At 42.3% G+C, this 12,731-nt stretch overlaps 1 protein-coding gene across 1 annotated transcript in view; it reads right to left on the bottom strand.

Moving 5' to 3' along the window:
* Positions 1–50: 50 nt before the first annotated feature.
* The window catches only part of RAB8B (RAB8B, member RAS oncogene family), a 78,268-nt gene continuing 65,587 nt past the window's right edge, over positions 51–12,731 (bottom strand). Inside the window, exons 4-8 of the mRNA XM_075532344.1 lie at positions 12,512–12,589; positions 11,225–11,314; positions 10,017–10,082; positions 5,365–5,415; positions 51–4,403 (exon numbers count right to left, since the gene is read on the bottom strand). Coding sequence (XP_075388459.1) covers positions 4,311–4,403; positions 5,365–5,415; positions 10,017–10,082; positions 11,225–11,314; positions 12,512–12,589 — 378 coding nt within the window. The 3' untranslated portion in view covers positions 51–4,310. The remainder of the gene's footprint in view (positions 4,404–5,364; positions 5,416–10,016; positions 10,083–11,224; positions 11,315–12,511; positions 12,590–12,731) is intronic.

The raw sequence follows: 12,731 nt of genomic DNA, 5'->3' as shown, positions 1-12,731 counted from the left end.
AACTTGAAGAAACAATTTAAAGTGTGGAATCCATTTCAATGAGTCATGAGTATTTTCATTATGTAATCTTTATTTTAGATGAACATTATTGTAAAAAAAAAAAAAAGTTCACCTGGAATAAAATCCATTACAAAAAAAGAAAAAAACCACAGCCTCAGTATCAGTATACAGTTAATGAACTGACTTAAACAAGTTTAAGCACATTACAAATCCACTTTATCTGCAAGAACTTTTCTCATTAAGCTGTCGGAGCGAAAATAAAATAAGTGCAATCACACACAACAGGATAATTTCATGGCGAAACTAGATATTTTTCTTTAGGGACATGATTTTAGTCAGAGCATCTTTGCATTAAAGGAACTGCCAGGTCAGCTGAAAACAAACAAAATAAAACCGAACTGTAAGGCCATTGGAACAAACGATGATTAAATTCACATTTAAAAAAAGAAACTGAAATTAAAAGTTCCATTCATTCTTGGCAGCAAGAAATGCAATAGGATATGGCACAAGAATTTGCACAAAAAAAAGCAACAAATAAATCTGAAAATATCTCTAAAATACGCTAGTTTTCATATCTGTACATTTCAGCCCCTTAAAACTTTTTTCTTAGTGAACATGACAGCTGTTCACTTTATTAGTCTAAAAACGAGGATTGATGCTATTGCAAAAGTGTGCTGGGATTTGGAAATTTAATTAGAATTAGGCCACGAGATTTCATTTGTAGACATATCTTTTGATTTTGCCTTCTTTGGCTGTAACAAGGAGGAGAAGGGAGTGTCTTTTCTGTAAAAATGGTTTGTCTAAAAATCCTGATTATAGAAGTGAGTGCTTAAAATCCGAATTAAGTAAGCCAACATTATGAAATGGTGTACAAATGTAAACCTAGAAGTTCACCTGTACAGATTAAAAACTGAACGCATTAAGGAATCCAAGTCAGAAACTAGGCAACAATGTCTGCTTCAGGGGTGCACTTAAACTAGTCACACGAAAAACATCATAAACCTGAATGCACATTCTCAGCATTCAGACCTATAAAATGGAGTTGATAATCTCTGACATAGAAACTTGGGCAAAAATCAATCTATATTGCACAGCAAAATTAATTGATAGAGATGGGGAGGGAAGACTTTTTGCATACTGGGCGTGACATGTCTGCTCTAAAACACTGCCTTCCTGTCCCACCTACAGGACTCCTGCAGCTTAAACAAAGCATACAACCTAGGTTTCAGACACTGCTCACAGACTGGCTCACTGCTTTTTTGTCTTTCGTTTTACCAAATATTAGAATGCTAGTTAGCTAAATGAGGTATAATGAAAAAGTAGTCTTTCAAAGTGAAGAGTAGATGGTCTTCTGAACATTTACAACAAAAATTACATTAAATGGTCCTGTAAATATTCAGAAATCGAATAACTGATGCACAGGTTGATTCTCTTTTCAAAATCTGACTGAAGTCAAACAGAGCTGAAATTAAGTTCCCAGTGAGACATTTGAAAATCAACTGATTTACATGCTACTTTGCTATAGCACATTTCCACTGTCTGGTGCCCACGGGCTCTGATTTGAAAAGGTAGCCTCGTCCAACCATTGTCAAAAGTTAGCACACTGACCACCAAGTACAACCCCTGAGCCAGATACTGCTGCAGAAGTCGCCATGTACCTCATCTCCAGAAGTCCACAAAAATAGTCACGCAAAACGAGAATTCTCCCATTGCAGCAGGGAACAGACAATGATCCGCCACAAAAATCCATCTACAAAAAGGGGGGGGGAATAATGCACGGTATGTACATTATTATTTAGCAAAGTGGAATATTTATTGGGTGATTTTACCATGCAGAAAGTGAATACTATGGTCTTTTTAAGCTCAAATTATATACAATTTAGCAAAGCTAAATGTAAGAAAATAGCAAGGACATTTTATTTCTATATAAGAGAGCATATACCCCCAATTGGCTGCTACTTCAAAGAACACTTTCAGACTCATCTAACTTGTAGAAGCTCTTTCAGAGGGAAGTTCATGTTCATGGAGACTCCTTAGTAATTCAGTTAAGACAAAAGAAGGAAGAAATACGCTCAACGTAAAGTTCTCTGTTAAAAAGAAGAAGAAAACATTAACCACAGCATATGTCAGTTTTGGTTTGCAGACAACCCCTGAGATATAAACCAAAGTGTTAAGACACCAAATAGTCAGAGGTAAATTACTGAGAGAAGTACATTCACACATGGTGCCACGATCCTGGCCTTTTAGAAGGCTCGCTGTCACCACCCAGAAAACTTGGATCTTTTTCAAAAAATGAGTTAAGAATGGAGGTTTCTAAAAGAATTCCTTTTCCTTCCCTCAGAATGTAGCTAAGTTGAGAAGATGGCTGATTTAAAATCAACTTTCAAACACAGAATGATTGATTCTCCTAGGATAGTAAGAAACTAAATGGCCTTTATTTTTGTCTAATAGCCTGCATTTTCAATGCTTTACAGGCTAGCTAGGTAACAACAACAAAACCCAGGGACGTTGAAATAAGTCAACAATCACTTTAGTAAATTGCATGTCCATCAAAAACAGAACTAGCATACTTGCTGCCCCGAGCTTGTGCATAAATGTTCACAGAGGAAAGGCTGGTTGATCCGAGCAGTCTCGCTACACGTCTTAACTTGAAGTAGAGTCCTGTCATCGCAAGCAACCCAGTTCCATCTCCAGTCGCCATTCTTAACTATCACGTGTTGGGGTACCCTTTTGAGAAGCAAAATGGGCACATCAGGGAAAAATGAGTGCTAACAGAACTCACTTCCCTATCGCCTCTCTATGTTCCCCTCTGGGTCACGATATGAAGGCTAGAATCACAGCGATGATATAATAGTGGTCTGAGTTTTGGCACACAGATTAACACTAGATACTGTTTGTTCTTGAGATGGGTTTCATATGCAAACTGTACCAGTAGTATTGGTCAGTGAGAAAGGCAGCGATGCTTTTGGTTGGCTTTGGCCTAAATGACTGACCCGAGTTTTGTAACAGCGAACCTAGACAGATGGAAAGAGGTTCTTCACATTAAACAACAGCTGTTTTAAAGCGGAAATCTTGCTAGTATTTTCCCTAATGAAAAGGCAAGACTTGTCCTAGATGTTGCACTAGGTCAGTTATCTTTATTTACTTATTTTTAAAACAGCGTTTCCCCCACACACAATAAAAATAAAACCAACAGTTAGTATCATTATTAACACTAAGAGCTCTCTCTCCTAAATTTATATCAAAAGGTCATCTTTCTCCCTACAGGTAAGCTTTCTGCAAACTGAAATCTAATTCTAACTCTTGTTAACTCTTTAGGCGGGGAGTATGATAGGAATTGGGTGAGACACCTAAATCAGCAAGCTTGGAGAGGGGTAGGTGTAATATTGGGTATTCCAGTGTGACAGAACCACAGAGAGATGCATTTTGAAGTTTTAAAAACCCTACATGGCAAATCTTTTTGCCTATGTACAATGTCACCTCAAGAAGTTCCCAACTGGACACAGACAACAACGTTCACATGTGCTGTGTTTCTGGTAAAGGTGTCATCACAACCAGTCACACGCTGGAGAGAAAATACGTACAAACGTCAGGCAGAGGGAGACGAAGCCTTGCAATCGCAGAAGTCAGCAGTTTACAAGGCGAGGCTTGCAAGCACCCAGCCACTCCTCGCAGAGAACTCTGGAAGAAAGCAAAGTTCTACACAAGCTGAAGAATCTGTGGCCTCTGGTAGAGGAATGGGCATTTTTTGGAACTTTTCAAATCAATGTTAGTCGGTGTTCAATGGTTCTTGTTGGAGAAACTCACAAACTAGAGGCCTTAACGCAAATGCCGCCAATGCAGTCATGTTGGTGATAAGAACTGGCCCCAATGTTCTTTAATTTTAGTGTAATAACCTCTGCTTTGAATGAAGGAAATTAAAAAATCCCCAAGTGCGCCAAACTGGTCTAGAATATGATGAGACAAAACTGTGCCCGGGCCTCTGAGTGCAAGATTGTGCTGGGATGGGGCAAGGTGAGCACTGATGCGCAAAGTGGGAAGAAAGGTAGCAGCTTCGGCAGCAGGCAACAAAAGAGGAAAGACAAGGTTAAGTCCTGCAGGCGTCTCCACTTCATTGCTTCCCAGTTTGAAAACAGGAGCCTGTCGCTTCACGCGGCGCCAAGGCCGAGTCCACTGGGCATCGTGTGTCTGGAGGGTCAGCGTGCTCTCAGCAGCAGCCAGGCAGTGTGGCTCCCAGGCTGGGGACCTGTGCTTTCGGAGAAGCAGGGAAGGTTCCTCCAGGTGTGCTGCAGTCTCTCCGGAAGAGTTCATCAGAGTAGTGAACAACGGAAGAAGCTGGTCTTCTTTGATCGGTGTTCTGTGATTTTCACTGGTCCGCCGGCCCCCGATGAATTGCTGTCGTTCTGAATAGTAGAAAGTCAAGTTACCAAGAAAACAAGGTCAAGTTTCACGGTCTCAAACCCCACGGGCAGAAAACACCCCAGCTCAAACTGTAAACAAAGTGGTCGCTAGACAGTTGATAAGAAAGGGGCCCAGCTAGGGAAGCTCTAAGGTTGTGACTTTTCCCTTGGACACAAATGGATTAAAAAGAAAGGAAAATATTAAGTCTAGCCCATTTTCTCTTAATAATAGATAGGAAGCTCTCATTTCAAGTCCAAGGAAATTATAGCCAGTAGAGTGGAGTGTTTCGAGGTTAGGGATGGAAACAATGTTAAGCCACGCTGTTGTCACAGGTAAGAAGAGTTGGCAGCAACATCTGATATGCAATTATCTTCAAGGCTTGGGTTAAAGCAAACTTCCAAGGTAGCCCTAACAGGCTGTCACTGGGATAGTTTCAAATTTGAGCAACCTCAGCATGTTCAAGGTCATCATTAAATACAGATAAAGATGGCTGTCACATGTAAGCCAAGCTAGATCATTTTATGGCAAAAACGTAATTGGTATTCTATTTTAATTATTCTGATCAAGTACTGACCACTTAAAGAACCTAATGGAAGAGTTAAAACAGTTGCTAGACATAAGAACCGAAGTCCAAAGTGCAAGATGGGGGATAGTGGGGGGGTTGGGAGGACGAAGGAGGGTGGACACCTCCAAGAAAGAACAAATGTAATGGGATTAACAAGGTGATACCCCAAAAAACAGAAAAAGAGCCCCGCTAGGCGGAGATTTGACAAATGTATCATGTATAATGGAAAGTATGCTGAAGGTGATAAAGTTTGTTTTGTAAAAAAAAAATGTAGCTTTGAAAAATAAAAGAAAGCCCGGGGTTTTTTGGTACCACATACTACAACGAGGCCTAACACTTATTAAATGCAAGTGACAATCAGCATCATGATGAAAATAAAAATGAGCCACAATACAAACCATTTTCCTGTTGAGTTTTGTCATTATGTCCCGTGCAAGCGTAAAAAATGCCTTAAAGAAAGAGAAAGAAATTATGAACACAGAAACTTCTCATTACTTGTTGTAAAAATATATTGCTATAGAATGAACTGGGGGAAATGTGATTATAATGGTCACAGTATGTTACATCCTATTTTCCAGTTATAGCATAAACATTTTCCAGTACTATCGGTTCATTCATTCCTCAATATTTTCTCCACGTAGCACCTGGTACAAGTTTCTAATACGACACTTGTTGGGTTAGGAATAGCGTCGTCTTCCTTTAAATCATTTTATCGGGGGCTCATACAGCTCTTTCCAGAATACCTACTGGCACACACCCAGTGTGTCAAGTACAGGAACGGCTTCTTCAGCAGCCTTCTCAAGGGCAAGGTTCTACGTCACCCCTGAGTGCCCAGGGCAGGGCACTGTGTAGGAAGGGTGAGTTACCTGTTTCATGAATAAATGCATCATTACACATTACAAGGGGGCTCCAAAACATGTGTGGAAAATGGAACGAAAAGATAGAGGAGTTTGTCCATGAAGCCTTTTGTATTTTACAGCTCTAACATACAACTTCATAGAATGCCTACCTTTTACTCTCAGAGCAGAGCCCCCTTACTATGTTTTACATCGTCTGGTCTTCACACCCATTGCCACCCAGGTAATTCTGACACACTGGGCCTCCACTTAGGGTTCCCAAAGTTGTCATCTTTACTGAAACAGAGCGCAGACGTTTCTCTTTTGGAGCCGCTGGTGGGTTTGAACTGCTGACCGTGGTGCCGCCACATCACACCCGTTCCCAAACCTGTCAGTTGCTAGAGCTCAGCTAAATTCCCCACCTGGAAATCGGTTCACATGGCTCCAAGATAAATCTAATTCAACTCAGTGATAGGTGATCCAGTGTCTCCTGACCCAAACCAAATGTTTATTTACCAAATGTTTTTAAAACTTAACCTCGTTTTACTCCAATTCGAGAATCAGGAACTTTTAAAGCTTTTTAGGATATCCCCATGTTAGACTCACCAGTGCGGCAGACTCTCCTGACATTCAGATAAAATGTACAGGAAAGGGTTTACCTCAAATCAAGCCAAATGGAAACAATGTAACTATAGAACCCCTCTTATTACTTCTGCATTAGCACCTCAGTGTCATACTTGACATAGAAATTTGGGTTTCTAAGGACACCCACATCAGTTTGTACGAGGCTAACCACTCTTATTTTAACTGCTAATTAAATAAAATCATTTTATTGTGGCCTTGTACAACTCGTATCACAATCCATTCATCCGTCCATCCATCCATTGTGTCAAGTATATTTGTTGCCATCATCCTTTTTAAAACATTTTTTTACTTGAGCCCTGGGCATCAGCTCATTTTTCCCCACCCTTCCTCCCTCACAAACCCTGGATAATTTATAAATTAGCATTATTTTGTCATGTCTTATACTGTCCAATGTCTCCCTTCACCCACTTTTCTGTTGTCCGCCCCTGGGGGGAGGGGGGAGGTAGGGATTCGGTTCCCCCTTTCTAGCCCCCCTTACCCATACTCTCCTAGTATCATTAATCTCATTATTGGTCCTGAGGGGTTCATCTGTTCTGGATTCCCTGTGTTTCCATCTCTGATCTGTACCATGTTACATCCGCTGGTCTAGACGTATTTGTAAGGTAGAATTGGGATTATGACAGTGGGGAGAAAGCATTAAAGAACTAGAGGAAAGTTGTAAGCTTCATCGTTGCTACACTGCACCCTAACTGGCTCATCTCCTCCCTGCAGCCCTTCTGTAAGGTGTCCAGTTGCCTACGGATGGACTTTGGGTCTTCACTCTGCACTCACCCTTATTCTCAATGATAGTTTTTTTTTGTTCTTTGATGCCTGATACCTGATCCCATTAACACCTCATGATCATACAGGCTGGTGTGCTTCTTCCATGTGGACTTTGTTGCTTCTGAGCTAGATGGCCGCTTGCTTATCTCCAAGCCTTTAAGACCCTAGACGCTATCTCTTTCAGCCAATACCTGTCTGTAGGTTCATCGTACTGCAAAGAGCCCCGGTGCGCAATGGTTATGCCTTGGGCTGTGAACCACAAGGTCAGCTGTTGAAAATCACCAGCCACTGTAAGCGAAAGACTTGCTTTTCTCCCCCTCCCATGACAAGTCAGTCCCGGAAACCCAAGGGGACAGGCCTACTCCGTCCTCACACACAGGGTGGCTGTGATGGAGAATGGACTTGATGGCAGTGAGCTTGGTTTTGCTTGGGTTTTATTATACCGTAGTGGCTTGCATGAAGCCGTGTTCTGTCGCTGGTATTTCAAACAGCAGATTCAGCCAAAGCGAACACGTTTTAGTGGCTCCTCCAGATGAGACAGACTAGGTACGAACAAGGACGGCCACTTCGGAGGATTAGCAGAGGAACACCGTCGGACCCTGAAAGCCACGTGAATGGCAGAAGGGCCTGAACATGGCGATGGTGAGCAAGGAACAGGACTGGGCAGTGTTTGGTCTGTTGGACACAGGGTCACCCTGAGTTGGAATAGACTTGAAGGCAGCTAGACGACCTGGCTGTAATAAGCTGCTCTCCACGCCCACAGCTGGACGCCCTCTCGCAGGTACGTTGTACAAATGGGGACCCACCCAGGCCTGCGCTGGTCAGCCAGGGTAAGAGTTCACTCCAGGAGAGGAACCCTTGCCACCAGCTGCCGCAGCGAGGGGCTCGGCTCCTGCAGGGAAGTTGACCTAAGATGCACCTTTCTCTTAGATGGCGAGGAATCTTTTATTAGCGGGCAGAAGGAAGCATTTTCTGCTTATCTATGCCTACATAAACAGATCAGTAGGCGCTTCCTGTTTCCTAACACCAATTAGCCCATCTGAAGGAAAAAAAATCAAAAAGACTGCTACTAGTCATTTAAAATCAAAGTTTCTGCCTACTATGCACTGGCCAATAAGGGTCATTTATGTCTCAATATTTAGTCAAGATATTATGAAATTAAGTGTCTGTAAAACCCTCAGTATATTTTTAAATGAATTCTACATGATAGAACATATTCAAACATAAGCATGTATTATTTTTATGGTCAGTTTTATAAGAAAGAAATTTTCCTGAACCTTTGACCAAAGTACAAGACCTGAACTAAATCCATGTTTCTGCTGATGTATCAGAATTAAAACTGAAGTAACCAATGCTTGCCCTTAATGCTCTTTCATCTGGCTAGCACCCTTGGATAGCTAAGGAGGTATTTTCCCTGCAGTCAAGTTAGGTGTGGAAGATATGCAACTTAGGAGGGCATCTTATCCCAAACACATTTGCATTACATGGTCTAAAGAACTATTCCTTCCAAACTAGGAGAACGGGAATAATGTCTCGGCACCACCATCTAACCCACTCCGCCCCACGCCCGCCTAAGCAACTTAGAGTCTTGCGTGAGTGAATAATCTCTAAGGCCAACCCTGAGTGTGAATGGACTTGACAGTGTGAGAGGGACTCGACTGATGGCATGAGAAGGCAGGAGTTTAGGCACCACGCCCTGGTATCAGGCATCCCCAAGAAATGTTTTATATCAAACCAGACTTTTTCACAGCCTGTTGTAGCTGGAATGCACTATAAGCCACTGTGACCGTGCATGTAAATCTCTGGGCCTCAATGGACTCTCGTTAGTAATCTTTGCCGCCTACTGCTGTGTCCAGCAGTAGCTAATACCCTGTTTCCTGTGACATCCCTGTGCTACCCCAACTGAACACCAGCCAATCAATAGCGTTATAATTTCATGTTTTGCCCTTGTTATGGACTACATTTGGGTTGGATGCACTAAATTTACATGTGTGAGTTAGTGATATCCTCCATTCGAATCATTTCTGTTCATTAATAAATTCTCTTTAAAATGTATTTTTAAGTTTTAGAGTTTTCTTATCGATAGTTTAAAAACTACAGCATTATTAATAGTTCTGTCCTTAGTAAAGAAAACTTATTCTTAGAAAAATTGAAATAATTTTTCTTTCTGGCTTTATCAGCTAACTTTCTGAAAACTTACGTGAAAATTACTCTCTGATCAATACACTTTTGAGTTCTAGTCAACGCCACTGTGTCGCAATATATCATGCTCAACCTACTCCAAACATGCATGCTAAAGGAATCTCTTCAATACACTGTTAGTTTCATCCTCCTGTAAGCAAGCGAGGCATGAACATGAGGCTGTTCTGCGACGTGAGACAGCAGGACGAAGTGCTGCTGTTTATTGTTGGGGCAGCAAGCCAGTCTCGACTCCTAACAGCCCCACACAGAACAGGACCTGCTGCCCGCTCCAGCTCCATGCCCACGGTCACCGCAGGGTCTGGGCACTGCTGATGCCAGTGTGTCCACTCATCTCTTTGAGTGCCCCTGTTCTCGCTGCTCCCTTGTCAAGTGGAAACCAGGTTGATGGCAAGTCCAACAATCCCAGCTTCTCAAACAAAGGGCACGACTCAGACAGAATTTCCACTTCTGCTTTGTCGGCCTTAAATGAGCACATCCAACAATCCCACAACGAGGCGAGGTGCTAAAGATCCAACAAGTAGGGTAGATGTGAAAGTCAGAAGCAGAGGGTTCATGAAACAAAGGTAAGGGGAGCGCGCATAGGCCGTGAGACCTCTCTTCCTTACCTCTTCCACGTTCGTGCTGGATTTTGCACTGGTCTCCAGGAATTTAATCCCATAGTCAATCGCTAACTGAAAGGCAAAACAGAGGCGGCAACACTCAGTGAGCGCTGCTGGACAAATGTCTAGCTCTCAGGTCTTTCGTTTTTCAGAGCCCCTGGGAGAGCATATCGAATTGGGAACTCCCGTGCTTTTTACATTTCTTTGCTTCCTTCTAGTATGCTTGGAATTTAATCATAAAACTTATTTATCATAAGTGAACAGAGGCACAATGTCTACTTAAATAGTTCTGTGTTGTACTTTTAGCTCTCTAATATGCTTACAAGAAAGATTATGAGAGCTACACTCTCTCTTATCATGAACTCAGATTCCCTGACCTCTTTTATCCGCTCCCAAAGTACAGTTCTCTAACCATTTGTACGCCAGTCTTAATATTTTTTTAAAAAGGTATATAAAAGAAGTGAACGTTTAAAAGAGTAAAGTATTCATTGCTTTGATTTCTACTGATTAAAAAAAGGGTGAGTTTTTCCAGATTTTTAATGAATAGCAGAGTTTGTTTACAATGGTTAAGTGAAAGTTGTAAAGATTTTTTAATGAAAATCAAAATGTATTTTGTACAAAATCATTCAAAAAAAGGCCAAAGCAAAATCCCAAGACTTAAAAAGAAAGGAAGCCTCGAAGTCAATGAAGACAAGGTCACCCACAGAAAGACCAAGCTCTCTGCTGCTCACCAGGCACCGACAGAGGCCCGTAACAGCATCCGCAGCCTGACGGACTGCCACCCGGGCATCCACGGCGGCGACCTACAACTAATGTGCACCGAAACGCGCCTTCATAAAATAACGGCCTGGAAAATGATAACTGTTGAAACTTCACCTATCCAATTACTTTTTCACAGTGAATTATTTTAACTTCAAAATGGGACATTTTCTTGTGTGAACTCTACGCTGCAGGGATTGTGAAAAGGCCGGATTTGTGCCTCCAGGAGGCCAGGAGCAAATTCTTTGAGAATGAGTCCTGACCACACAGCACTGGGAGCTGGCCCTGGAGTACTAATTGACACTATTCAAAGATGGGCTGCGTCTCTTTGTTGTCAATGCTAAGGGATTAAAACAGATTTTTTTTTGAAAGTCAACCAACAATTAAACAATATTACAAAAATCAACACTTAACCTGAGAAGATTTTAACCTTTATGAATGCGATTCAAATTTACCTTCTCGCCTCTTTCTTTTGATACTTGTCTTTTGTCATTCATATCACACTTGTTACCCAGGATCATTCTTTCAACGTCTGAAGAGGCATGCTGCAGGAGAAACAGTTCATTATAAAGAGAGCCTGAGAAAAATCATGGTTAGCTAAGACAAAAACGAACCAGTCAGAAACCCACCTATACATTTAATATGACAAATAATCTTTCAGTCAATACAAGGCTAGATTCAGAGGAAAGCTGGAAAGATGTGAGGTACAGGGAGACTCCCCAATAATAGCCCTCCTGGAGCCTGTGCAAATCACTTTTAAAAGGCCATGGACGTGTCTCCATTTGCACGTGAACAAACAGAAATAAAATGTGTGGTTATGCAACCGCAAAACATATGAACATATGCTACGGTCGGAGCAGGAAACAAAAAACTCGGGTCCCCAGGGACCCAGCGGAAAGCGCATTCTGGATTCTCAACTACGTTAAGAAATAAATTCAGATGAGCTGCTACATATGTGTGCAAAAGTATTTCAGGTTCACATTTCTTTCTGAAATGGCAAAGACACAGAAAAATCTTAATGCCCGTCAATCTGGAATTAAACCTCATTCACAGACGAAGCTTTCAAACAGCTAAGATGGAGAAATGGTTAAAGAAGCAAAACGTTCAATTGGATTGTAGGGGTGACAATGACATATTTTTGCCACAAGCAAACGGCATGACAGCCAGCAGCACCTGGATCCAAAATGTCGTCCACATGCTGAAAGCCGTGTGGAGTACATGCAAGTTACTGTCATCTGCCTTCAAGTTGCTTCATGTGTGAAAAGGGGCTTGGACTAAATTATTTCAAAGCACTGCTGTTAAGTTGAAAATTCTGTGCGTTCTTCCCACTTGCCCCAGTCTGCGCCCTCTGCAGATGAGCAGAGGAGTCTGCCAGGCAGCACAGGTAATCACCCTCCCGGGGCTCCCCGGGGCTCCCCGAGCTGGCCAGGCCCCACTTCTCAGCAGGCCTCAGTCCGTGGCCTCATCGTCCTTTTCCACATATTTGCATATAGCCTTAGAAGCAGATGGTAAGGCTGTGCCATGGCCTGGGACATGTTGCCAGGACAGAGCAGTACTGGACAAGGAGCTCATGCTTCCTAGAGGGCAGTGGAAAGGTGGAAGAGCTTCAGCGGCCTCCCCGAGAGGCCTGCAACAAGGGCTCGCATCTCAGGCCGGGCTTCCTGGTAACGCGCAGCGAGGGGCTGAGTTAGCGAGGGGCTGAGTTGGAACGGACTCGGGGGCACCACATTAAACACACATACCTCTTCGATGTTTCTTATCCAGTTCTTAATATTGTCAAAGGATTTCTCATTTGTGATGTCATAGACTAGCATGATCCCCTGTAAGAGGAAACACAGTCTCAGTGTTTTGTATGTTTACAGCTGTAGAATTCCTCCCCTCCAGCCACCTTTCATTAATTTGTCCTTTTCCCCCCTATTATAAAAGGCACTGGGAAAATACGGAGAATTAAATAAATAAATT

The sequence above is a fragment of the Tenrec ecaudatus genome, chromosome 14, assembly GCF_050624435.1.
Source record: "Tenrec ecaudatus isolate mTenEca1 chromosome 14, mTenEca1.hap1, whole genome shotgun sequence".
NCBI classification, from domain to species: domain Eukaryota; kingdom Metazoa; phylum Chordata; class Mammalia; order Afrosoricida; family Tenrecidae; genus Tenrec; species Tenrec ecaudatus.
Note: the sequence above shows the minus strand (reverse complement) of the source record. Positions and strands in the feature narration are given on the sequence as shown.